The sequence below is a fragment of the Bombina bombina genome, chromosome 5 (genome assembly GCF_027579735.1).
Source record: "Bombina bombina isolate aBomBom1 chromosome 5, aBomBom1.pri, whole genome shotgun sequence".
Lineage (NCBI taxonomy): Eukaryota > Metazoa > Chordata > Amphibia > Anura > Bombinatoridae > Bombina > Bombina bombina.
Window position 1 is genome coordinate 1,063,801,198 of NC_069503.1, and position 25,677 is coordinate 1,063,826,874.

Genomic DNA, 25,677 nt, shown 5'->3' on the forward strand with positions numbered 1-25,677 from the left:
GTTTAAAATTGAATACCCTATTTGAATCATGAAAGTTTATTTTGGACTTGACTATCCCTTTAATTTTGATGTTAATGTCTCTCTAAGTATTTCTTGCAGTGGTGTAATTATTGACCTCCAATATTTACTAATATGCACAAACTGTACTTTCCTCAAACACAGATTATGAAGAAATGAAGGTCACGCATTAGCATATCTGAGTATCCAAACAATATAAGGCCACTTATTATGAACTTCTTTCTCCATACAATACAATAGAAAAAAATACACGTAAATGAAATATTCTTAATTAGCGCATTTTAATTGCTTAGTACAGCACTGGGTACCCAGAGACAATATGTTTTCAGTCATTTTGTGCCAGAATAAAAGTCAATTGAATATGATAGATGGTTTAGGAAATTAAAACAGTCTCATTTGAATAATGTAATTGGCAAGAATTATTATTGCTTTAGCGGTACATTTTGTTAATAGGCATTAAGGATTTTTATTTATGTTTTGTTTCTTGCTATTTAGAATAGCTAATGTAAAATGAGTTAACTTCTCGCTTCCTACTCTAATAAATGAGAAAGAATTATGAATATATTCTTACATATAATTTATCACCGTTACATTGATAGAATAACATAATTAATATACAACTATATATGCTGTAAAATACTTTATGGCTTACATTAAAGGGACATAGTAAAAAAATGGCGTTTGTTGGAGCATGTCATTTTAAGACTATTGACCCTACACTACTATGGGTTTAACCCCCACAAAAGGGTTAAACACACAGTAGAAGTAATGGTCAGGACCAGCAGAGCACTCTGTGGTGGTCAAATAAACAATAGTGCAGGGTCAATAGTCTTAAAGTTACAAATAATGTCATTTTTCGATCATTATGGCCTTAATCTGCCAGTATTTTCCTATTGGAGCCTAGTGAAACTTATGTTTTGAGTTACCTGTAATGCATATAAACGTCTCAATCACAGAAACTGATATGTGATGTTTTATTAATGCCATTTAGATTTGCATCTCTTGTCTGCATCAGTATTGTCCAGGCTAATGGCTTACAAAATCTTCACTATTGGCATCACAATTATAGATAATCTGATGTTCTAGTCAGTGACTGAGATTCACCAAACACCTGTGAGATCAGTAATGTTCAAATTTGATATCATATATAAGTGGTGTCTATGGATTTCCTAAAGGGACAGTGTATACCATTTCAAAATGTCTTTTGCTACATTAAAATTGTTTAAAGTTTAACTTGTAAGACTTGTGGATGTCTGTGCCTTTCTACAAGTAGTGGTCAGGGAGTTGTCCTATCAGCCAGTGAACACAAATGTGCATTTCCTTATAATTCCAAATAAAATTTTACACATCTTTTACCTTAAATTGTATATGCAAAAATGTTTTAACGTTTAATTTCCAAACATTATGCACTACTTGGTAGTGACCACTGACCACCATTTAAGTCTTATTGAGGCTATAATTTTAAGTCATAAAAGCATATTTTACTACCAGAATAACTTGTTTTATAGATGAGTTCCAATTCACGAGTTGGCTGGGTATCTTACAGACATCTGATGGTGATGTAGTTGGCTAGGATACGTTCTAAAAGTATACACAACATGAAGTGAACATAGGTTAAAAAATGATTTGCCAGTTCATACATAATTGTATTAGATTAATTTAGAGAAAATTTAATAGAGAACATGCCACTATCCTAAATTTAAATTTACTATAGTAATAGGTTAAGGAGACTCAGGTTTGATGAATACATTCTGCTTCCATTCTCTACAGTCTCTCTATACAAAGTGAATGTAGGTCATTCAGCAACTAAACTACAAGTTATCAACACTAACTTTCTATGTGCATCCATCTAGGTAAAAAATTTGTATCCATTTGTTTTACTAAAAATCACCAATTGTAAATGCATTTGTAAAAATTACATTTTAACTGCACTTTATATTTTTGCAAATATGTTTACATATAAAATACATTCAAAAAGATTAAAGAATAGTGGTATAAACTAAGATAATAGAACATAAACTATGAAAACATGAAATATACAGTATATGTGAAAATGTAATAAGCCAGTTGAGGTCTAAAAAGGGACAAAGAACCAAACACAAATACCTTATATCCAATTACCCTGTTGTGGAAGTGTGTGTATATCATTAATCTGTGTAATTCAGCGCTTAGGTAATGATATATGACTGTATCTATGCATAGAAGCAAATGAAAACACATAGCTATCTGCACAGCACTTTTTGAGGGGGTGAGGTTTGGGTGTGGCCATTCATGTGACCTACTAACTTCATATTACACATGCACAATAAGAAGGGCACTGTGAGTATGGTGTATGCACATTACTGTAGTGTGCTCTGTACCATCTGCAGTATCTCTCCCCTAAATAGCAGATATTCTCTCTGTTGCTCTCTTGACCCAGCAAGTACATGTTGTGGTTGCACCCTATGCTCTCTCACACATTCTCTAGCACTGCAGTCATCTATGTGGCTGTGCCCATTTCTCTCCTTGATGTGGGCTGTGCCAAATCCCTTTCTCCATAGCAGACACTCGTGAGGCTGCATCTGATATTTCCCACAAGCACTGCTGGCATTTGCTACAGTTATTCTAATTTCTTGCTGTCTTTCTATTCTCTAGGGACATATCTACCAATCTCAGGACTGTCCAAATATTTACCTCATCCTAATTATATCTATACGGCTAGATTTAGAGTTGGGCGGTAGCCGTCAAAACTAGCGTTAGAGGCTCCTAACGCTGGTTTTTACCGCCCGCTGGTATTTGGAGTCAGTCAGGAAAGGGTCTAACGCTCACTTTGCAGCCGCGACTTTTCCATACCGCAGACCCCCCTACGCAGATCCCCCTTTGCGTATCCTATCTTTTCAATGGGATCTTTCTAACGCCGGTATTTAGAGTCTTGGCTGAAGTGAGCGTTAGAAATCCAACTACAAAACTCCAGCCGCAGAAAAAAGTCAGTAGTTAAGAGCTTTCTGGGCTAACGCCGGTTTATAAAGCTCTTAACTACTGTGCTCTAAAGTACACTAACACCCATAAACTACCTATGTACCCCTAAATCGAGGTCCCCCCACTCTATTAAAATTTTTTAACCCCTAATCTGCCGACCGCACACCGCTGCCACCTACGTTATCCCTATGAACCCCTAATCTGCTGCCCCTAACACCGCTGACCCCTATATTATATTTATTAACCCCTAATCTGCCGACCCCAACGTCGCCGCCACCTACCTACAATTATTAACCCCTAATCTGCCGACCGGAGCTCACCGCTACTATAATAAAGTTATTAACCCCTAATCCGCCTCACTCCCGCCTCAATAACCCTATAATAAATTGTATTAACCCCTAATCTGCCCTCCCTAACATCGCCGACACCTAACTTCAAGTATTAACCCCTAATCTGCCGACCGGAGCTCACCGCTACTCTAATAAATTTTTTAACCCCTAAAGCTAATTCTAACCCTAACCCTAACACCCCCCTAAGTTTTTTTTTTACAGGCAAAAGAGCTGAATTATTTGGGGCATGCCCCGCAAATGGCCCTTTTCAGGGCTGGAAAGGTAAAAAAGCTTTGAACTTTTTTAATTTAGAATAGGGTAGGGCATTTTTTTATTTTGGGGGTCTTTGTTATTTTATTAGGGGGCTTAGAGTAGGTGTAATTAGTTTAAAATTGTTGTAATATTTTTCTAATGTTTGTAAATATTTTTTTATTTTTTGTAACTTAGTTCTTTTTTATTTTTTGTACTTTAGTTAGTTTATTTAAATGTGTTTATTTGTAGGTATTGTATTTAATTAATTGATTGATAGTGTAGTGTTAGGTTTAATTGTAGATAATTGTAGGTAGTTTATTTAATTTATTTATTGATAGTGTAGTGTTAGGTTTAATTGTAACTTAGGTTAGGATTTATTTTACAGGTAATTTGTAATTATTTTAACTAGGTAACTATTAAATAGTTCTCAACTATTTAATAGCTATTGTACCTGGTTAAAATAAATACAAAGTTGCCTGTAAAATAAATATTAATCCTAAAATAGCTACAATATAATTATAATTTATATTGTAGCTATATAAGGGTTTATTTTACAGGTAAGTATTTAGCTTTAAATAGGAATAATTTATTTAATAAGAGTTAATTTATTTCGTTAGAATAAAATTATATTTAACTTAGAAGGGTGTTAGGGTTAGGGTTAGAATTAGCTTTAGGGGTTAAAAAATTTATTAGAGTAGCGTTGAGCTCCGGTTGGCAGATTAGGGGTTAATACTTGAAATTAGGTGTCGGCGATGTTAGGGAGGGCAGATTAGGGGTTAATACTATTTACTATAGGGTTATTGAGGCGGGAGTGAGGCGGATTAGGGGTTAATACATTTATTATAGTAGCGGCGAGATCCGGTCGGCAGATTAGGGGTTAATAAGTGTAGGTAGGTGGAGGCGACGTTGGGGGCGGCAGATTAGGGGTTAATAAATATAATATAGGGGTCGGCGGTGTTAGGGGCAGCAGATTAGGGGTTCATAGGGATAACGTAGGTGGCAGCGGTGTGCGGTCGGCAGATTAGGGGTTAAAAAATTTTAATAGAGTGCCGGCGATGTGGGGGGGACCTCGGTTTAGGGGTACATAGGTAGTTTATGGGTGTTAGTGTACTTTAGAGCACAGTAGTTAAGAGCTTTATAAACCGGCGTTAGCCCAGAAAGCTCTTAACTACTGACTTTTTTCTGCGGCTGGAGTTTTGTCGTTAGATTTCTAACGCTCACTTCAGCCAAGACTCTAAATACCGGCGTTAGAAAGATCCCATTGAAAAGATAGGATACGCAAATGGCGTAGGGGGATCTGCGGTATGGAAAAGTCGCGGCTGCAAAGTGAGCGTTAGACCCTTTCCTGACTGACTCCAAATACCAGCGGGCGGTAAAAAACAGCGTTAGGAGCCTCTAACGCTGGTTTTGACGGCTACCGCCCAACTCTAAATCTAGCCGTATGTGATTATACATTTGTGGCCAAGAGATCTGCATAAAATTAAATCATTGTCACAAGCTTTTCCATATTCAGCAAAAGGCAGTTTTCCCAATATATATTGTCACTACTTCAAAGACATATAAAGGCTGGAGATAAATTTGCTTTAGAATGTATTTTCAAACTATTGCAATGCATTTTGACATGCAGGTCATAATATTCATTAAGTGTTCTAATATGTTTGTCTACTATTTAGGGGGAAGGATTGGTGCATATCAGAGAGCTTATCAAGGTTTCAGATTTAGCTCCAGAGGAGAAGATGAGAGAAGTACTTACAGATTTTATCAACCAAAGCAGGTAATGATCTCGTGTTTTTTTATGCAATTTGCCATGACAGAGAAGTGCACCAAGGTTATGGAAATTGTAAGACACTTTTTATACCTTTTTCACTTACTGAGATGTTCCAGTTAAAAAATTCACCAATAGTTTTTTACAACCTCTCCAACTTATGGGTCCTCACCAGCCTCTCCAGCTTTAGGGTACTGACCAGCTTCTGCAAATTCAGGGTCCTCACCAGCCTCTCCAACTTCAGGGTCCTCACTCCCTCCCTAACCTCAAGGTCATTTACAGCCTCTCCAGATTTAGGTTCCTAAACAGCATCTTAAGTTTCTGTACTTTTATGCAGCTGAATCACTGAAGGCTGGAGAGATGAGTTAGCTATAGCGGCAAAGAATAACATAGGAATCAGTGAAGCTCGAAAAGCTTTTCTAGCAGAGATACTTCTTAGTGAATTTATTCCTAATCTGAGCCTGTTGGCAATACATTGTGTATATCATGCACATATTACACTTCTGCTTGCAATACTATTCCCTTTTTCCTTTCATTTGCAAGGTAAAAAAAAACACAATCAGCATCATCAGTGTTGAGTCTGAACTTTGCTTTGCGCTCCTAAAAATGATTTTTGCTCTGGTCAAACAGGGAGTCCAGTCTCTTGAGTGATCACAATGCTACATTGTATTGTTTGTTAAAAAAATTCACCTGTAGCAAAGGAACATTTACATTTGTTTAACAAAAACAAATGTAAATGTTCCACGAATGGTCGGTATTCGTCTCCTTTTAAATGAAACAAATACAGACCATTTGTGGAATAGCACAGGTGGGGAATATAAAAAAATATGTTTTTTGAATATTCACAACAAAAGATTCGTCCGAACCAAATTTTTCGCTCGTACACACTTCTATGCATTTGTGATATTTACCTAATGTCATCACAATACATCCTCAACACTCAGTAACTATATCAATGACATATGTATCTTAGCATGATGGGCACACTTCTATAGTATTTCAGTACATCATCTACAAAAGGCATTGTATATATATTTTTTTATATATGTTTTTAATATTTGAATGTAAGTCTCACAGTGCTGTCATTATTAAAAACTTGCTTTTATGGGAGATTGCTTAGTCAAGCTTTAATAGTCATCTATTACAATCCACTTCCATCTGCACCACTGTTAACCAATCTAAATGCATCTTTTAGGTTATTAGGATGAGCATACTATGCACTGTTTTCTATCACTATATGGTCGTTTTACAGATTTCACAAGTTGTTTTAAAGAAGATTTATTTCTATTGTATGTTAAAGGACATTTCCAATTTGGTGTGAACTGTAAACAAAATGGCTGCTATGAGGTTCTATGCAAAACACTTATAATATCTTTTTTTTAAACTTATTTTAAACTGTAATTTGTGATCTCACTGCCTTTGTATCATTCTAAGAGACCCTCTAACGAGCATGCGCATTTGTGAACGGCTTTTTATAAGGGAAGAGCCTCCATGCATGCAAAGTCTAAACTCGTGCACGACAGTGTCTACAACATTGAACTCAGTCACGAAAGCTTGTTCCAAATTACAAGTTCAATAATGAATGCACTGTCATTAATTAATTTCGGACTTAGAGTGCATGAAGGTTATTCACGAACACTTGATGTCGTTTAAGACTCTCTTAGAAAGATACATAGCAGCAAGGGAGCAGAGTGAAGAATAACAGTTTAAAAGTGAAAAGCCTGTAAGAAAAAAAAAAGACATTATTCGGGTTATGCATAGAAACTCGTAGTTGCCATCTTGTTTACAGGTAACATATAAATAGAAACGGGTCTTTAACAAACAATATAATAAAGTTCACAATCTGCCTATTCTAGCACATAAAAGATGCATTTAGATGGGCTAGCAGTGGTGCGGATAGAAACAGATTTCAGGAGTTAACTATGAAAGCCGTGACTAAGCAATTTTCTGTAAAAAAAAACCACTTTTTATAATGCTAGTACTGTTTGTGACAATCACGATACTGTGAGTGAGACTTACAATCAAATATTACAAAATTAAATATAAAATGAAGCCTTTTGTATATGTTGGTGTCCTGAAGTAAGTTTGCCAGCAGATCCCCTTAGCTGTACATAATGTCACATAGTCATCACATATACATATGTCCCTATTCATATGTAAATGTGTACCTTGCTGATTGTATACGGCCTCTTCAATAGGAATGAATAGAGATTTAATGAATCAATAACATGTATATTAACAATCCTCTAGAATGTCTACTGTTGCCAGTTCAATGTGTTTAGCATATGTGCAAATAGACTGCTTGTATATAGCCGTGAAATAGCATAAAATATGTCTGAAAAGACCTTCCGAGGACTTATCAAGTGCCTAAAAGTGTCACATTCAAGTAAAAAATGGTCTTGAAAAGCTGCTGAAAAATAACCCAAAAACATATTGTGATTGGCGAGAAGTTTTCACCTCCATATGAAAAAATAGTTTTTTTGTTGACAATCTGAAACCTCTTTGCAAATGCGTGAATCAGCCAAAAGCACGCTATTGTGATAACACCAAATCAAAAAGTCGCCTTTTCGGCACGAACCCCCCCCCCCCAAAACACCACCCCAAGACAGAGCTCTATGTATACAAAGGAAAAGGCATGGCCATCTTAAAAATGATGACAAATAGCGTTAACCTCAATTAAGTGCACATACATATTAAGCTGCTTTTTTCTTTTATAGAGTGTTCATCTCTGCAGCAGAAAAGAAATACAAATTGACAAATACTACAGCACTAGACAAGAAGAGAGTGACCCTCTGCAAACAAGAACTGGTAAGGGAGCTAACTAAATTTCCCATGATGATAAATGTGGCCTACACTGGCTGAAAATACAAAGGCTTAGATTGGAACAATATTAATAGCAAAGGGTGAGCTATCCATATCTCAACCCTGAGATAAGAATATCACACAATCCAATATTACAAGTCAATTCTTAAAGATATCAACCAGAGAATATTAGGGCGCCCTATACTTTTAATGGATAGCAGGGGCCACGTTAACATCACTCATATTACAAGTAGTGAGTTATGAGTACCAAGCGTAAGGGCTAGAATAAAAGTATAAAAAAACACATGTATAATGCATTCAGAAAGTAATCAGATCCCTACATTTTTCCACATTTTGTTATGTTGCAGCCGTAAGCTAAAATGTTTTTTTTTTTTTTTTTTTTAATTCAATCTACCCCATAATGACAACTAAAAAATCAGCTTTTTGATAACTTTGCAAATTAATTAAAAAAAAATAACTGATATATTACATTGACATTGGTATTCAGACCATTTGCTATGAGACTTGAAATTTAGCTCAGGTGCATCCAATTTCTCTGGATTATCTTTGAGTTGTTTCTTACACTTTGATTGGAGTCCACCTGTGGCAAATTAAAAAACCAAGCCATGAGGTCAAAGGAACTGCCTGCAGAGCTCAGAGATAAAATTATGTCAAGGTACAGATCTGGGAAAGGGTACAAAAAAATTTCAGCTGCATTGAAGGTTCTAAAGAGCACAGTGGCCTCCATAATTATTAAATGGAAGAAGATTGGAACAACCAGGACTAGAGCTGTTGCCTGGCCAAACTGGGCAATCTGGAGAGAAGGGCCTTGGTAAGAGAGGTGGCCAAGAACCCGATGGTCACTCTGATTGAGCTACAGAGCTCATATATGGAGATGGGATAAACTTGCAGAAGGACAGCCCTCACTGCAAAACTCCATTGATCTGGGCTTTATGGCCAGATGGAAGCCTCTCCTCAGTGCTAGACACATAAAAGCCTACTTGGAATTTGCAAAAAACATCTAAAGGACTCTCAGATGAAAGGAAACAAGACTCTCTGGTCGCATGAAATTAAGAGTGAACTATTTGGCCTTAATTCAAAACGTTATGTCTGGAGGAAACCAGGCACCTCTGATCACCTGCGCAATACCATCTCAACGGTAAATATGGTGGTGGTAGCATTATGCTCAGGGGTGTTTTTCAGCAGCAGGGACTGGGGGACTAGTCAAGGTTGAAGGAAAGCTAAACGCAGCAAAATTCAGAGATATCCTTAATGAAATCCTGATCCAGAACCACTTTACAACAGGACAATGACCCTAAGCACACAACCAAGATGACTGAATGGTTGGTTTAAAGAGTACTCTGTGAATGTTTTTGAGTGACCCAGCCAGAGCCCAAACTTGAACCCAATCAAACATCTCTGGAGAGGTTTGAAAATGGCTGTCCATTGATGGTCCCCATCCAACCTGACAGAGATTGAGTCCTCAAATCCAGGTGTGCAAAGATTGTTGCATCATATCCAAAAAGACTTGAGGCTGTAATCGTTGCAAAAGTTGATTCAACAAAGTACTGTGTTAAGGGTCTGAATACGTATGTCAATGTGATATTTCAGTTTTTTCTTTTTCATAAATTTGAAAAGTTATCAAAAATCTGTTTTTTGCTTTGTCAGTATGGGGTGTAGATTGATTTGAAAAAATAAATTAATAATTTAAAACATTTTAACATAAGGCTGCAAAATAATAAATGTGAACAAATGAAGAGGTCTGAATACTTTCTGAATGCACAGTATATTAAAATAAAACATTACAAACCCCCCCACAAGCACACACACATACATATATACAGAATATATATATATATATATATATATATATGTATGTATATATATACATATATTTTTTTTAATATAATATATATGTTTTAGTATTAATAAATATGTTCTAACAGTGATTTAAAGGGATATCGTATATGACAACAGTTGATGGCATGGGAATAGCTCAAAGTTGTGTGTATCTTAAACCCTTTAAACCATTTCAATTAATATTTTTTTCAGTATGGAAGGAAGATCCCCCCCCCCCCCCGCAAAGTGGACATGCAAATGAGAGCGACACATTTGGCCTAATCTTTCTACCTCCACAATTTGGAAAGATAATTTAAACACACTGTAAAGTCAAAATTAAATTTACATGGATGATAGAGCATGACATTTCAAACAAATTTCCAATTTACTTCTATTATCAATTTTGCTTAGTTCTCTTGGTATCCTTTGTTAAAGAGTAATCCTAGGTGAACTCAGAAGCGTGCGTGTATCTTTAGCCATCTGGCAGCAGTGTTTGCAATATTATAGCAATGTTATACATAGTTGCAAACTATGCTGCCAGAGACTGCTAAAGACACATAATAGAAGTAAATTGAAAAGTTGTTTAGAATCATGAATGTTTAATTTTGGCTTTACTGTCCCTTTAAAGAAAAAACGTAATGAAACTTTTATCTTTTCACAGAATTTACAACTACAGCAGCATTTACTTTTGTATACTTTCCCAGAAAGGCTTTACAGCCTTTGTATTTTAATATAAATTGAATTTTCACTTCTTGTTTATTGATTTAAATATCAATTTGTGAATTTTATTTGCAGGAAGCAATGTCAAGTGAGGCAAAAAACATTGTTAAACAGAAGAAAAAAATGACAGAAAGTGAAATTACCCGGGATATCCAGAGCTTTATAAACAGAATCACATTCCTGGTGGATGAAGTAAGAAACTTGTTCATTTTCTTTTTCTTGCACAATAAAAATCAATGCTGGATTCCAAATATGCTCACTGTACATTTTTATCCAAGAGATTCCGCATAAAAAGGGACATTTCTATTAAGCTAAAACCTTAATGGCTCATAGATATCACATGATCAGAGTGAAAAAAGCAATTGCATGATCTAGACCGCTAACTTGACTACATATTTACTTTTGAAGCTTTGCAATGCTAGAAGTAAGTTGTATAATCACTTGGTGCTTGATGAATAGAATAGGGGTGTTTAGGACATAAACTGTAAATTAACTTTAGGATAACTGGGATTTGCATATGGTCATCCTAATAATAAATTAACCTTATACTGCAAAAGCAAATATGGACCTTTTGATTCTTATAAATCACCAACATTTATGCTTCTAAGTTTCTTCTACTTAACAAAAAGAGTTACTTTATTTAAAGAGGAATCTCATGGCCCAATGAGCAGCAATGATACATTATAATCATTATAGCTTTCAGTGGAGTGTAAAGAATTTAAAAGGACATGAAACCCCACCTTTTTCTATCATGATTCAGACAGAGCATACAATTTTAAAAAAAGTTTCCGATTTACTTCTATTATCAAATTTGCTTTGTTCTGGTATTCTTTGTTGAAGAGATACCTAGGTAGATAGCGTGCACATGGCTGGAGCAATACATGGCAGGTATAAGTGCTGGCATCTTGAGCTCTTGCAAGTGTATAGCATTCTTTCCAAATTGCTGCTATATAGTTTTCAAAAAAGGATACTAAATGAACAAAGAAAATGTCATAATAGAAGTAAATGAAAAGTTATTTAAAGTTGCATGCTCTATCGGAATTCTGAAAGAAAATGTTTGGTGTGGTGTCCCTTTAAGGAGGACACAGACAAGCGAAACAGAGGCAGAATGAGAAGATGACAATTGATAAAAAGACAGAGGCCAAAGCTAGAAACAGAATGGATGAATATAAACTGGTGATGGGAAGAGAAAAATAGTGGCACATTTTAGTGGCCAAAATTTAAATCAGTTATGTAATTATAATTTATATGCTTCAATGTTTTATTAAAGGGACATTGTAATGTAAAAGTCACCTGCTTTCATTACCCCCCCTACAAATAGGTTAAACACATAGGTAAACATTTCTCACATTACCACTCCTGAGATTGACATGGGCAGAGATTGGAGACTTTACTGCGCCCAATTTGCCTGACTGGTTGTGTTCTGCCCTTTGTGGTGGTTAAACACATAGTAAGCTTGTATCAGTTATTAAAAGATGACATATGCACTAGCAAATTAGAGCATGTGATGTTTGCATATTAATGTCCCTTTAAAGCAAGAAACGATTATGTTAATTAACATGTTAACTGATCATGCACAAAAACTTAAACACTGATAAAATCCATGCTAACAGCCAAAATATGCTGAAATTGATTTTTAAGAGGCATAGGCTGTTGCAGTAGATAAATCCATAAATTGTGAAATCTGATTGATTGGAATTCAATTTTCAAATTCTTTCAATGCTAAGTAATGTTGGCTCACCAGATGTGTTCAGCTTGGTCCTAGTAGTGCATTACTGCTGCTATAGAGATTGATTTAAGTAAACCTACAGATGTGTTCTGCTTGGTCCTAGTAGTGCATTACTGCTATAGATTGATTTAAGTAAACCTACAGATGTATGAAAACAAAGAAGGGGTACAGGGGCGCACACCCCTCTAAGCGCAGTAAGTTAAAAGCTCACAAAGATTTATTATAAAATCAACAAATGAACACTCACACATTAAAACTTCAAACAACTATGAGGTATGTTAAAAGCACATATGATGGGGCGGAGCTAACTGCCAAGTGGAGCGGACGCTTTTACACTGAGTACTCCGCTTTTACACTGAGCAATATTTTGACATTTTATCAAGTGGAACCTAAACCAGCTTGCGTGAGACTAAAACGAGGAAGCTCCGACACTATGCTCCGGTATGACGCAGCTCTGAACTATTGGAAAGCTGAGCCACCATTTTAGGCCTTCTCTGCTCACCTACTAAAGCGGAATATTCTGCCCTAATGTTATGTAGCAAGTGGCAGACTGACGAGACATCGGGACAAGTTTTGGACCTGCAACCAGGCCTCTCCTGTACTTAATTTTACCGTAACTGCCTTGCTCAATAATAGCATTTTATATTTCAAGTTCGGAGCTGCTGGACCCCCCCCCCTCCCTCTCCGCTGGCGTCTAGGCCAAAATCTATCAGGAAAAAGTGGAGGGTGACAGTCCTTGTAATATTTGCTGGTGGCTACTTATATACTCCTATACTAATCTCCCAAGGACATGGAATTCACAGACAAGGGGGAGGATATGATACTATCTCATTTAGATGACCACTTCTCTGATCTAAAGCAACATCTGCTAGCACTATTTGACCTGGCTAAACAACTACCGCAAGACCCATGGGCGACTTCGCAACAGGGGACTTTGGTGATCCCCCCACAGTCAGTTAGTAATCATTTTATGAGAGACGCTGAAATATCTATCGTGCAAGATGTGCATACACCGACACACTTTGAGAGCTTAAATGCTGAGACATCGCCTCACAACTGCTCAGAAACTAAGTTATCCGTAGGAACAGTTAATGCTAGATCACAGCCTTACTGGGGTTGGTCCCAAGATGGAAGAAGGCACCTGAATCGGTCTTGACTTTGCCGGAGATGGAAGGTCATTAGACTATTTTATCCAGGACTCTATCGCCTACCTAGTGACACAGATACAGGATCTAAGAGTGTTGTGGAGCCACATTTTTATTCTGATGCCATTCTACCTTACTCACTCAAAATCTGGAGTTGGTTAAACGCCACTATCTATTCACATAAAATTCCAGGTTTTAGTTTGGTCACTAATGACTGTTTCTTATTTTACATAATCCTCCTCCTTGTATTACGTTTTTTGTTATTTGTGAACAGATGAATAGTTGAGACTTACTATAAGGTTTTGTTTTATTTAGTATACTGTAGCTTTGATAGGATGATATATTACTGCACCCTCTACTTGCTCCTTGTTCATATGGGAAAGCAATATTTTAGCTCTCTTAGTAGGATTTGTCTAGCTCCTCTAATATTAGTTAAACCATATTTTTATGCTAAAATGTTGTATCTCAACTGAAAAGAAGCTAGAATGTTAGCTGCAATAACAGCGTTAGTTAAAACCCTCATTATTCTTATGAAAAGCATGCTATATGTCTATGACTTCACTCTTTTTTTAAGCTATGGTATATAAACCAACTAAAATTGAGACACCATCTATCATCCTACAGTCTAATAATTTCTTTGGAATTTCCCCCATGTTTATTACATAAGTTACTCACTAGTTGTCTCCTACTATAGTTGTAATTTTATTCATTTAAATATCTACTTCCTGACCTACACAAACTAACACTGAGAGGCTACTTCCCTCTATTTTAGAGCAGCTATAGAATGCTTTTAATTTAAGGTTTAAAATGCATATAGGAGCTCAGTCCTCATGTAGTCCTAATTGACATACCACAACCTACTCTTTTCTTCCTTTTTTTTTTTTTCTCTCTTTGTCCCTAACTCTCCGTTTGTACGTTTATTTACCTCTTTCTCTCTTTTCTCTCCCTACTCCCAACCCCAGATGCCAGATATGTGTACTCAAGCGGCTCTGGTCCACTGTTTTCTCCCCATACTCCTGACATGTATATGTAACTAGCATTTAATGCAACTGACTTCACTTTGCTGATCCGTAAGAGATCTACATATTAGTTACCCCAATGCCATACATATAATAAAAACGAGGTCCAACTCAGACAGGCTTCGTAATACAATAAACTATTATATACAGTGTTTTTTTTACCCAATCCAATATTTCTCATCCCACTAACTGATGATAATACAATCCAAAGCTGGACCTAGACTAGTTCTGGGCGCACAGCTAATTGAGCATATGATGTCGGTTTATGTAGTAATGGAAGTGTTATATCTTGCATCTGTATGAAAATGACTTGTCTGTAGTATTGTAAGCTTGTTGTATGTTTCACTCACCTCAATAAAAAAAAATTCAAAAAAAAAAAAAAAAGCTCTTTAGTCCTTGCTAGGCACTTCCAGTCCGTGGTACTGGTGTTAAATATCCCATAAACAATAACAGTACAGAAAAGTACTTTACTAATGGAAAACGCCACAAAACAACACACATCCGCTCAGTAAACTCCAGCCGGCTAATCGTTCAGCTGTAGGTAAGTGACGCATAGATGGTGGGCGTGGCCTTATGCATTTCGTAGGAGGCTTCCTACTTCGTCAGAGGCATGCCCACTGAGTCTTGGAACCGTCTATAAGAATTAGTGGGGGGCGCCACACATGATTATACTCCACCAATCAAGTACCAGAAAAAATGGGTAATCTCTGCTCTCATGAATTAAGGCTGCGCCCAATTTGCCTGACTGGCTAACTGTGTATATTAACTGTGTACAATGTCACAAGCAGTGTAATAAGATCAAACACAAAAAGGGGCAACATTCAATAAAGTCTAAAGTGCGTCGATACTTAAAAATATTTTATAATGTATAAAAGATAAGGTGATATATCTACACAGCATACTATATGGCTCTAGATGGCTCTAGATATATATAGAAAAACAATAATTGGAAATTAAAAACAATATATTGAAAATTAATAAGTTACTTCTCATATTTAGTATTTAATATTACATTTGGTGCTAGATCTAAAAAAAACAACCCAAATAACGGTATTTGTTAAATATCACAAAACAGTATCTATTTAAAAGAGGGAAAAAACACCTAAACTCTCATGTATAAATTCATAGACACTCAGTATGGGGAGATTAAAGTGTATTATGATAGAACCTAACTAAATGAGCAAACTAATGTGATAAAATATGTATGTCTATAAAGTATGTCTAATCATGAACTTCTAAAAATAGTCTATTAGCACCAAATGGCTTGTGTTTTGATTTATGAAGCGTAAAACCTCTGTTAATCACCAAATTCAATAGAGCATCTCGCCAAATAGAGAAAGTTTATCTTTTTATAATGTATAAAAGATAAGGTGATATATCTACACAGCATACTATATGGCTCTAGATGGCTCTAGATATATATAGAAAATCAATAATTGGAAATTAAAAACAATATATTGAGAATTAATAAGTTACTTCTCATATTTAGTATTTAATATTACATATGGTACTAGATCTAAAAATCCGACCCAAATAACGGTATTTGTTAAATATCACAAAACAGTATCTATTTAAAAGAGGGAAAAAACACCTAATCTGTATAAATTCATAGACACTCATTATGGGGAGATTAAAGTGTATTATGATAGAACCTAACTAAATGAGCAAACTAATGTGATAAAATATGTATGTCTATAAAGTAGGTCTAATCATGAACCAAATGGCTTGTGTTTTGATTTATGAATCGTAAAACCTCTGTTAATCACCAAATTCAATAGAGCATCTAGCCAAATAGAGAAAGTTTTTAAGAAGCATTGATCTGTCCTACTGCAAGATCCAGTACTGAAAACAGTATTAACCAAAAGACCTCAAGTGATCTTTAGAAAAAAACAGAACCTGAAAAATCTTTTAGCACCCAGTAAATTAAGAACACCAAGCAGAGAAATTGGCTGCAAAAAAGAACAAAAGGTAGTTTTATAAATGTGGCAGAAAAGAAAGTTTGAGCAGTATAGACAAAGACAACTCACATGTTGGCTCTTTGAGAAACAATAGAATGTATAATATCAAAAGCTCCATGAACTGTAAAACAACTCATGTGGTTTATCATTTGTCATGTTCATGTGGCAAGATATACATAGGGAGAACTAAAGGGAGCCTCAAAACTCGCTTTAGAGAACATCTAGTTAATATTGAGAAGGGAGTTCTCACACATGGAGTTTCTGCCCATTTTACTGTGGTACACAACCAAGACCCCAGTAGCTTGAGGGTAGAAACAATTAAATTTGACACTAGAGGAGGGTACAGACTATTAGTCCTGAGGCGTAGATAAACATATTGGATACGTACCCTAGGCAGTCTGAAACCAATGGTGGATGAATAGAGAAATAGATTTAGCAGACTTTTTGATAGATAACTAATCCCCCCCCCCACCCTCTTCTTTTGATTCCATACGTTTTTTTAAGATAGATTATTTCTAATGATATGATCTGTCATATTCAAACACCCATCTGTACCCTCTAGTTGAAAAACTCTTTTACATAGATCAAAACACAAGCCATTTGGTGCTAATAGATTATTTTTAGAAGTTCATGATTAGACATACTGTCATACTTTATAGACATACATATTTTATCACATTAGTTTGCTCATTTAGTTAGGTCCTATCATAATACACTTTAATCTCCCCATAATGTGTGTCTATGAATTTATACATTAGAGATTAGGTGTTTTTTATCCCTCTTTTAAATAGATACTGTTTTGTGATATTTAATAAATACCGTTATTTGGGTCGGTCTTTTAGATCTAGCACCATATGTAATATTAAATACTAAATATGAGAAGTAACTTATTAATTCTCAATATATTGTTATTAATTTCCAATTATTGATTTTCTATATATATCTAGAGCCATATAGTATGCTATGTAGATATTTCACCTTATCTTTCATACATTATAAAATATTTTTAAGTATAGAAGCACTTTAGACTTTATTGAATGGTGCCCTTTTTTGTGTTTTGATCTTATTACACTGCTTGTGACATTGTGCACAGTTAATATACTCAGTTAGCAGTCTTAATTAATTTAAGCAGAGATTACCCATTTTTAGCAGCCTTAAAGGGATACTAAACTCACATCTTTTCTTTCATGATTCAGATAGAGCAGCAATTTTTAGCAACTTTCTAATTTACTCCTATTATCAATTTTTCTTCTTTCTCTTTCTATCTTTATTTGAAAAAGCAGTAATTTAAGCTTAAGAGCCGGACCATTTTTGGTTCAGCACCTGGGTAGGGCTTGCTGATTGGTGGGTAAATGTAGCCACCAATCAGCAAGCGCTACCCAGTATCTGAACCAAAAATGGGCTGGCTCCTAACCTTACATTTCTGCTTTTTCAAATAGATACCAAGAGAACAAAGAAATATTGATAATAGGAGTAAATTAGAAAGTAGCTTAAAATTACACGCTCTATCTGAATCATGAAAGAAAAAAATTGGGTTAAGTGTACCTTTAATTCATGTAAGCAGAGATTACCCATTTTTCTGGTACTTGTATGGTGGAGTATAATCATGTGAGGTGCTTCCCACTCATTCTTATAGACGGTTTCAAGACTCAGTGGGCATGCCTCTGACGAAGTAGGAAGCCTCCTACGAAACGCGTAAGCCCACACCCACCGTCTATGCGTCACTTAACCACAGCGGATCGATTAGCCGGACGGAGTATAATCATGTGAGGTGCTTCCCACTCATTCTTATAGACGGTTCCAAGACTCAGTGGGCATGCCTCTGATGAAGTAGGAAGCCTCCTACGAAACGCGTAAGCCCACACCCACCGTCTATGAGTCACTTAACCACAGCGGATCGATTAGCCGGACGGAGTTTACTGAGCGATTGTGTGTTGTTTTGTGGGTTTTTTTCCATAAGTAAAGTACTTTTCTGTACTGTTATTGTTTATGGGACATTTAACATTAGTACCACAGACTGGATGCGCCTAGCAGGGACCATAAGAGCTTTGGATCTCTGGATACAGCTCTGGGACACTACGGTAGATCCGTGAGAATCTTTGATGATTATCATATGAACTTTTAACATACCTCATAGTTGTTTGCGGTTTTAATGTGTGAGTGTTCATTTGTTGATTTTATAATAAATCTGTGTGAGCTTTTAACTTACTATGCTTAGAGGAGTGTGCGCCCCTGTACCCCTTCTTTGTTTTCATTCAGCTTGATCCGGTTGCCAGGACCGTGTATTCAAGGGGCTGCAACTACTCTTTGGTTCCGGATTTTTAAAGAGATATCACCACATCACCACATTGGGAGGATTCATTCCCTGAATGTCTTGGATCCCTCACATATATCCTTTACTTATACAAGGGTTTTAATAATAATTTTTAAAGAACTATAATTAGTTATATAACTATATAGGTCACTCCTTGTTGTGTATTTCCAAACCTATAGATGTGTTCAGCTTTGTCCTAGTAGTGCATTACTGCTACAGAGATTGATTTAAAGGGACATGAAACACAAAAATTTTTCTTTCATGATTAAGATAGAGAATACAATTTTAAACAACTTTCCAATATACTTCTATTATTTAATTTGCTTCCTTCTCTTGTTATTCTTTGCTGAAAGGTTTATCTAGGTAAGCTCAAGAGCAGCAGAGAAACTAGGTTCTAGCTGTTGATTGGTGGCTGCATATTTATACCGATTGTGATTGGCTATGTGTTCAGAAAGAAACCATTAGTGCATTGCTGCTCCTTCAGCAAATATTACCAAAAACTTGAAACAGATTAGATAATAGAAGTAAATTAAAAAGTTGCATTCTCTATCTGAATCAAAAATAGAAAAATGTTGGGTTTCATGTCCCTTTAAGTAAACCTACAGATGTGTTCAGCTTTGTCCTAGTAGTGCATTAATGCTATAGAGATGGATTTAAGTAAACCTTATTTTCTGTTTTGGTGAGATTTTCATCTAATATCAAGAAGTACTGTGAGCGGTATTAACTTCCATAAGAATGAAGAGGCCGTGACGCATCTCATCATTTTAACAGTCCTCACACTGTAAATTGTAAAACTGCTAAGTGAAGAGGTTCAAAATATTGGAAAAAGTTCTAAACCTCTCTGTACAGAACAAGATTTGATTTTGCTGAATATCTTTCGCTGTAGATAGTTCTAGATACCATTTTAACAGCACCCTTTGTGTGTTGAATTTAATATGTCCATTTTGTTGCCCAAATAAAGTGCAAACGTCATGGTTTGCTGAACATTCATTGTATGGTTAATTTTCCGCTATATGCTCATATCCAATCCAATCTTTTTGCAATACATAAATGGTGTTATTGCTTACAGCAAATGAGATTGGAAAGATTTGAATCATCCCCATAGTTATATACAAGCTATAGTGCACAAATAAAATAAGCAATAGTACATTTTATTTTGCCCTTTTATGTCCCTTTAATATGCAAAAAGAATAAAAGGAAAAAGAAGGGTAATTATCGGACATGTTTGCTAACAAAACCCAAGATACACAGATCTTTTATAAAATAGTATTGTATGTTTTATTGTTGTCAAATTGCAATATAAAACTAATAAGAACTTGTTCCATTAATTATAGAAATGTTGTCCCTATTGGGTTTATATATGCAAAGAGCAATTAAATATTTTACAGGCTTTGAAAAAAAATCTTTCTTTTGGGATCAATATGGCTATAAAACATCCTTCGGCAGTTCCATAAAATACTTCCATTGTTTGAGAACGTGCTGTCACTGCATCTCGTGGGAAATCTAAATTATAGTTTTGGCTACAGTTCAAAATTGTTCATCTGAGAAAGTAATTAAAATAAATGACAATTCCTAATCTTGGTAGGAAATTTTGCTTAGAGGTGATTTTTGTGTAAATCAAACAAGGTCCATAATCTGGTACTTTATCAATCGTGTAAATCTAAACTTTTTTCTACAGGGAGTGCAGAATTATTAGGCAAATGAGTATTTTGACCACATCATCTTCTTTATGCATGTTGTCTTACTCCAAGCTGTATAGGCTCGAAAGCCTACTACCAATTAAGCATATAAGGTGATGTGCATCTCTGTAATGAGAAGGGGTGTGGTCTAATGACATCAACACCCTATATCAGGTGTGCATAATTATTAGGCAACTTCCTTTCCTTTGGCAAAATGGGTCAAAAGAAGGACTTGACAGGCTCAGAAAAGTAAAAAATAGTGAGATATCTTGCAGAGGGATGCAGCACTCTTAAAATGGCAAAGCTTCTGAAGCGTGATCATCGAACAATCAAGTGTTTCATTCAAAATAGTCAACAGGGTCGCAAGAAGCGTGTGGAAAAACCAAGGCGCAAAATAACTGCCCATGAACTGAGAAAAGTCAAGCGTGCAGCTGCCAAGATGCCACTTGCCACCAGTTTGGCCATATTTCAGAGCTGCAACATCACTGGAGTGCCCAAAAGCACAAGGTGTGCAATACTCAGAGACATGGCCAAGGTAATTAAGGCTGAAAGACGACCACCACTGAACAAGACACACAAGCTGAAACGTCAAGACTGGGCCAAGAAATATCTCAAGACTGATTTTTCTAAGGTTTTATGGACTGATGAAATGAGAGTGAGTCTTGATGGGCCAGATGGATGGGCCCGTGGCTGGATTGGTAAAGGGCAGAGAGCTCCAGTCCGACTCAGACGCCAGCAAGGTGGAGGTGGAGTACCGGTTTGGGCTGGTATCATCAAAGATGAGCTTGTGGGGCCTTTTCGGGTTGAGGATATAGTCAAGCTCAACTCCCAGTCCTACTGCCAGTTTCTGGAAGACACCTTCTTCAAGCAGTTGTACAGGAAGAAGTCTGCATCCTTCAAGAAAAACATGATTTTCATGCAGGACAATGCTCCATCACACGCGTCCAAGTACTCCACAGCGTGGCTGGCAAGAAAGGGTATAAAAGAAGAAAATCTAATGACATGGCCTCCTTGTTCACCTGATCTGAACCCCATTGAGAACCTGTGGTCCATCATCAAATGTGAGATTTACAAGGAGGGAAAACAGTACATCTCTCTGAACAGTGTCTGGGAGGCTGTGGTTGCTGCTGCACGCAATGTTGATGGTGAACAGATCAAAACACTGACAGAATCCATGGATGGCAGGCTTTTGAGTGTCCTTGCAAAGAAAGGTGGCTATATTGGTCACTGATTTGTTTTTGTTTTGTTTTTGAATGTCAGAAATGTATATTTGTGAATGTTGAGATGTTATATTGGTTTCACTGGTAAAAATAAATAATTGAAATGGGTATATATTTGTTTTTTGTTAAGTTGCCTAATAATTATGCACAGTAATAGTCACCTGCACACACAGATATCCCCCTAAAATAGCTATAACTAAAAACAAACTAAAAACTACTTCCAAAACTATTCAGCTTTGATATTAATGAGTTTTTTGGGTTCATTGAGAACATGGTTGTTGTTCAATAATAAAATTAATCCTCAAAAATACAACTTGCCTAATAATTCTGCACTCCCTGTATTATCTACCGCAGTGTTTTTCAACCATGGTCTTCAAGTACCACTAAAAGGCCAAATTTTCATTATAGCTGAACTAGAGCACAGGTGAAATAATCCGCTGATGGTTGAGAGCAGGTTGGTAACCATGGTTACTGATCAGCTGATTATCATACCTGTGCTCTAGTTCAGCTGCTGTACGTGAGGACTGTGGTTGAGAAACACTGATATACTAGAAAACGACTCTCTGTTCGTCAGCTGCTATCTGTTGTCTACCAGCTATGACCAAAAATTACCCTTCTGTGAATAGATAACTCCCTGTTGACAAATATATTTTGTGTGATATGTTATATCCTAACAGCAACATGACATCCCTATCACCAGAACTGCTTGTGAAATACCGCCCCCTGCAGATTCGGCCGCTAGCAGGGGGTGTCAATCAACCCGATCGTATTCGATCGGGTTGATTTCTGTCAGCCGCCTCAGAACAGGCGGACAAGTTAAGGAGGTTAAAAATTTGGCCCCCATGTATAACAAAACAGACATGCACATATTTAATAGTACTAACTATTACATACACAGTTTTCCCATAATGTTGCATATGTAATTAAAGTTTTTCTGCGTTGATAGCAATTTAACATTAGATGTGCAAGATTCTATGTACATAGCACTCAATGGGGGGTAGTTATCAAGCCGTCTACTTTTCTGACTTCGCCGGCCCAATACGCCCGCCTAAGCTCGCCTACCTTCGCCACCGCGGACCTGAAAAAATACGCCTAAGTTATCAAATAAAGCTGTCAAAATGCCACGGGGCGATGAGCAGCGGACTGTGACAGTTATCACTCATCCGATCTCGCTGCCCTTCGGCTTTTTCCCAGCTTTATTGCTAGCCTGTCACTAAGCACTCACACTAAACTGCACTGTTCTACCCCCTATACCGGCGCCCCCGGAGCCCCCCGCAACTAAATAAAGTTACTAACCCCTAAACCGCCACTCCTAGACCCCGCCGCAACTCTTATAAATGTATTAACCCCTAAACCGCCGCTCCTAGACCCTGCCGCAACTCTTATAAATGTATTAACCCCTAAACCGCCGCTCCCGGACACCGCTGCCACCTACAGTATACCTAGAAACCCCTATCCTGCCCCCCCTACACCGTCGCCCTCTATTATAAAATTATTAACCCCTATCCTGCTGATCCCGCACCTCTCCGCAACTAAATAAATAGTTTAACCCCTAAACCGCCACTCCATGAACCCGCCGCAACCTATATTAAACCTATTAACCCCTATCCTGCCCCCCCACACCGTCGCCACCTATAATAAATTTATTAACCCCTAATCTGCCCCCCCTACACCGTCGCCACCTATAATAAATTTATTAACCCCTAATCTGCCCCCCACTACGCCGCCGCCACTGTAATAAAATTACTAACCCCTAAACCTAAGTCTAACCCTAACCCTAACGCCCCCCTAACTTAAATATTATTTAAATAAATCTAAATAAATTAACTCTTATTAACTAAATGAATCCTATTTAAAACTAAATACTTACCTTTAAAATAAACCCTAATATAGCTACAATATAAATAATAATTATATTATAGATATCTTAGGATTTATATTTATTTTACAGGTAACTTTCAATTTATTTTAACCATGTACAATAACTATTAAATAGTTATTAACTATTTAATAGCTTACCTAGCTAAAATAAAGAGAAATGTACCTGTGAAATAAATCCTAACCTAAGTTACAATTACACCTAACACTACACTATACTTTAATAAATTATTCCTATTTAAAAATAAATACTTACCTGTAAAATAAACCCTAAGATATCTACAATATAATTAATAATTATATTATAGCTATCTTAGGATTTATATTTATTTTACAGGTAACTTTGTATTTATTTTAGCTAGTTAGAATAGTTATTAAATAGTTATTAAATATTTAATAACTACATAGCTAAAAGAAATACAAAATTACCTGTAAAATAAATCCTAACTTAAGTTACAATTAAACCTAATACTACACTATCATTAAATTAATTAAATAAACTACCTACAAATAACTACAATTAAATACAATTACATAAACTAACTAAAGTACAAAAAATAAAAAAAGCTAAGTTACAAAAAATAAAAAAATAAGTTACAAACATGTTAAAAATATTACAACAATTTTAAGCTACTTACACCTAATCTAAGCCCCCTAATAAAATAACAAACCCCCCCAAAATAAAAAAATGCCCTACCCTATTCTAAATTAAATAAATTTCAAAGCTCTTTTACCTTACCAGCCCTTAAAAGGGCCATTTGTGGGGGCATGCCCCAAAGAAAACAGCTCTTTTGCCTGTAAAAGAAAAATACAACCCCCCCAACATTAAAACCCACCACCCACATACCCCTAATCTAACCCAAACCCCCCTTACAAAAACCTAACACTAATCCCCTGAAGATCATCCTACCTTGAGTCGTCTTCACTCAGCCGAGCCACCAATGGAACTGAAGAGGACATCCGGAGCGGAAGAAGTTAATCCTCCAAGCGGCGCTGAAGAAATCTTCCATCCGATGAAGTCATCATCCAGGCGGCGCTGAAGAAAAGTCTTCGATCCGGCCGATGTCATCTTCAAAGAGGCGCTGAAGAGGTCTTCTATCCGGGCGAAGTCATCTTCCAAGCCGGGTCTTGAATCTTCCTTCCGCCGACGCGGAACCACCTTCTTCACCGACGGACTACGACGAATGACGGCTCCTTTAAGGGACGTCATCCAAGATGGCGTCCCCTCAATTCCGATTGGCTGATAGGATTCTATCAGCCAATCGGAATTAAGGTAGGAAAATCTGATTGGCTGATGGAATCAGCCAATCAGATTCAAGTTCAATCCGATTGGCTGATCCAATCAGCCAATCAGATTGAGCTCGCATTCTATTGGCTGATCGGAACAGCCAATAGAATGCAAGCTCAATCTGATTGGCTGATTCCATCAGCCAATCAGATTTTTCCTACCTTAATTCCGATTGGCTGATAGAATCCTATCAGCCAATCGGAATTGAGGGGACGCCATCTTGGATGACGTCCCTTAAAGGAGCCATCATTCGTCGTAGTCCGTCGGTGAAGAAGGTGGTTCCGCGTCGGCGGAAGGAAGATTCAAGACCCGGCTTGGAAGATGACTTCGCACGGATAGAAGACCTCTTCAGCGCCTCTTTGAAGATGACATCGGCCGGATCGAAGACTTCTTCAGCGCCGCCTGGATGATGACTTCATCTGATGGAAGATTTCTTCAGCGCCGCTTGGAGGATTAACTTCTTCCGCTCCGGATGTCCTCTTCAGTTCCATCGGTGGCTCGGCTGAGTGAAGACGACTCAAGGTAGGATGATCTTCAGGGGATTAGTGTTAGGTTTTTGTAAGGGGGGTTTGGGTTAGATTAGGGGTATGTGGGTGGTGGGTTTTAATGTTGGGGGGGGGGTTGTATTTTTCTTTTACAGGCAAAAGAGCTGAACTTTTTGGGGCATGCCCCCACAAATGGCCCTTTTAAGGGCTGGTAAGGTAAAAGAGCTTTGAAATTTATTTAATTTAGAATAGGGTAGGGATTTTTTTTTATTTTGGGGG

General features: G+C 36.8%; 1 protein-coding gene across 1 annotated transcript in view; it reads left to right on the forward strand.

Moving 5' to 3' along the window:
* The window catches only part of FER1L6 (fer-1 like family member 6), a 335,220-nt gene that overhangs the window by 115,639 nt on the left and 193,904 nt on the right, over window positions 1-25,677 (forward strand). The window contains exons 14-16 of the mRNA XM_053715940.1: window positions 5,231-5,331; window positions 8,040-8,130; window positions 10,759-10,875. Of these exons, the coding sequence (XP_053571915.1) occupies window positions 5,231-5,331; window positions 8,040-8,130; window positions 10,759-10,875 (309 nt within the window). The remainder of the gene's footprint in view (window positions 1-5,230; window positions 5,332-8,039; window positions 8,131-10,758; window positions 10,876-25,677) is intronic.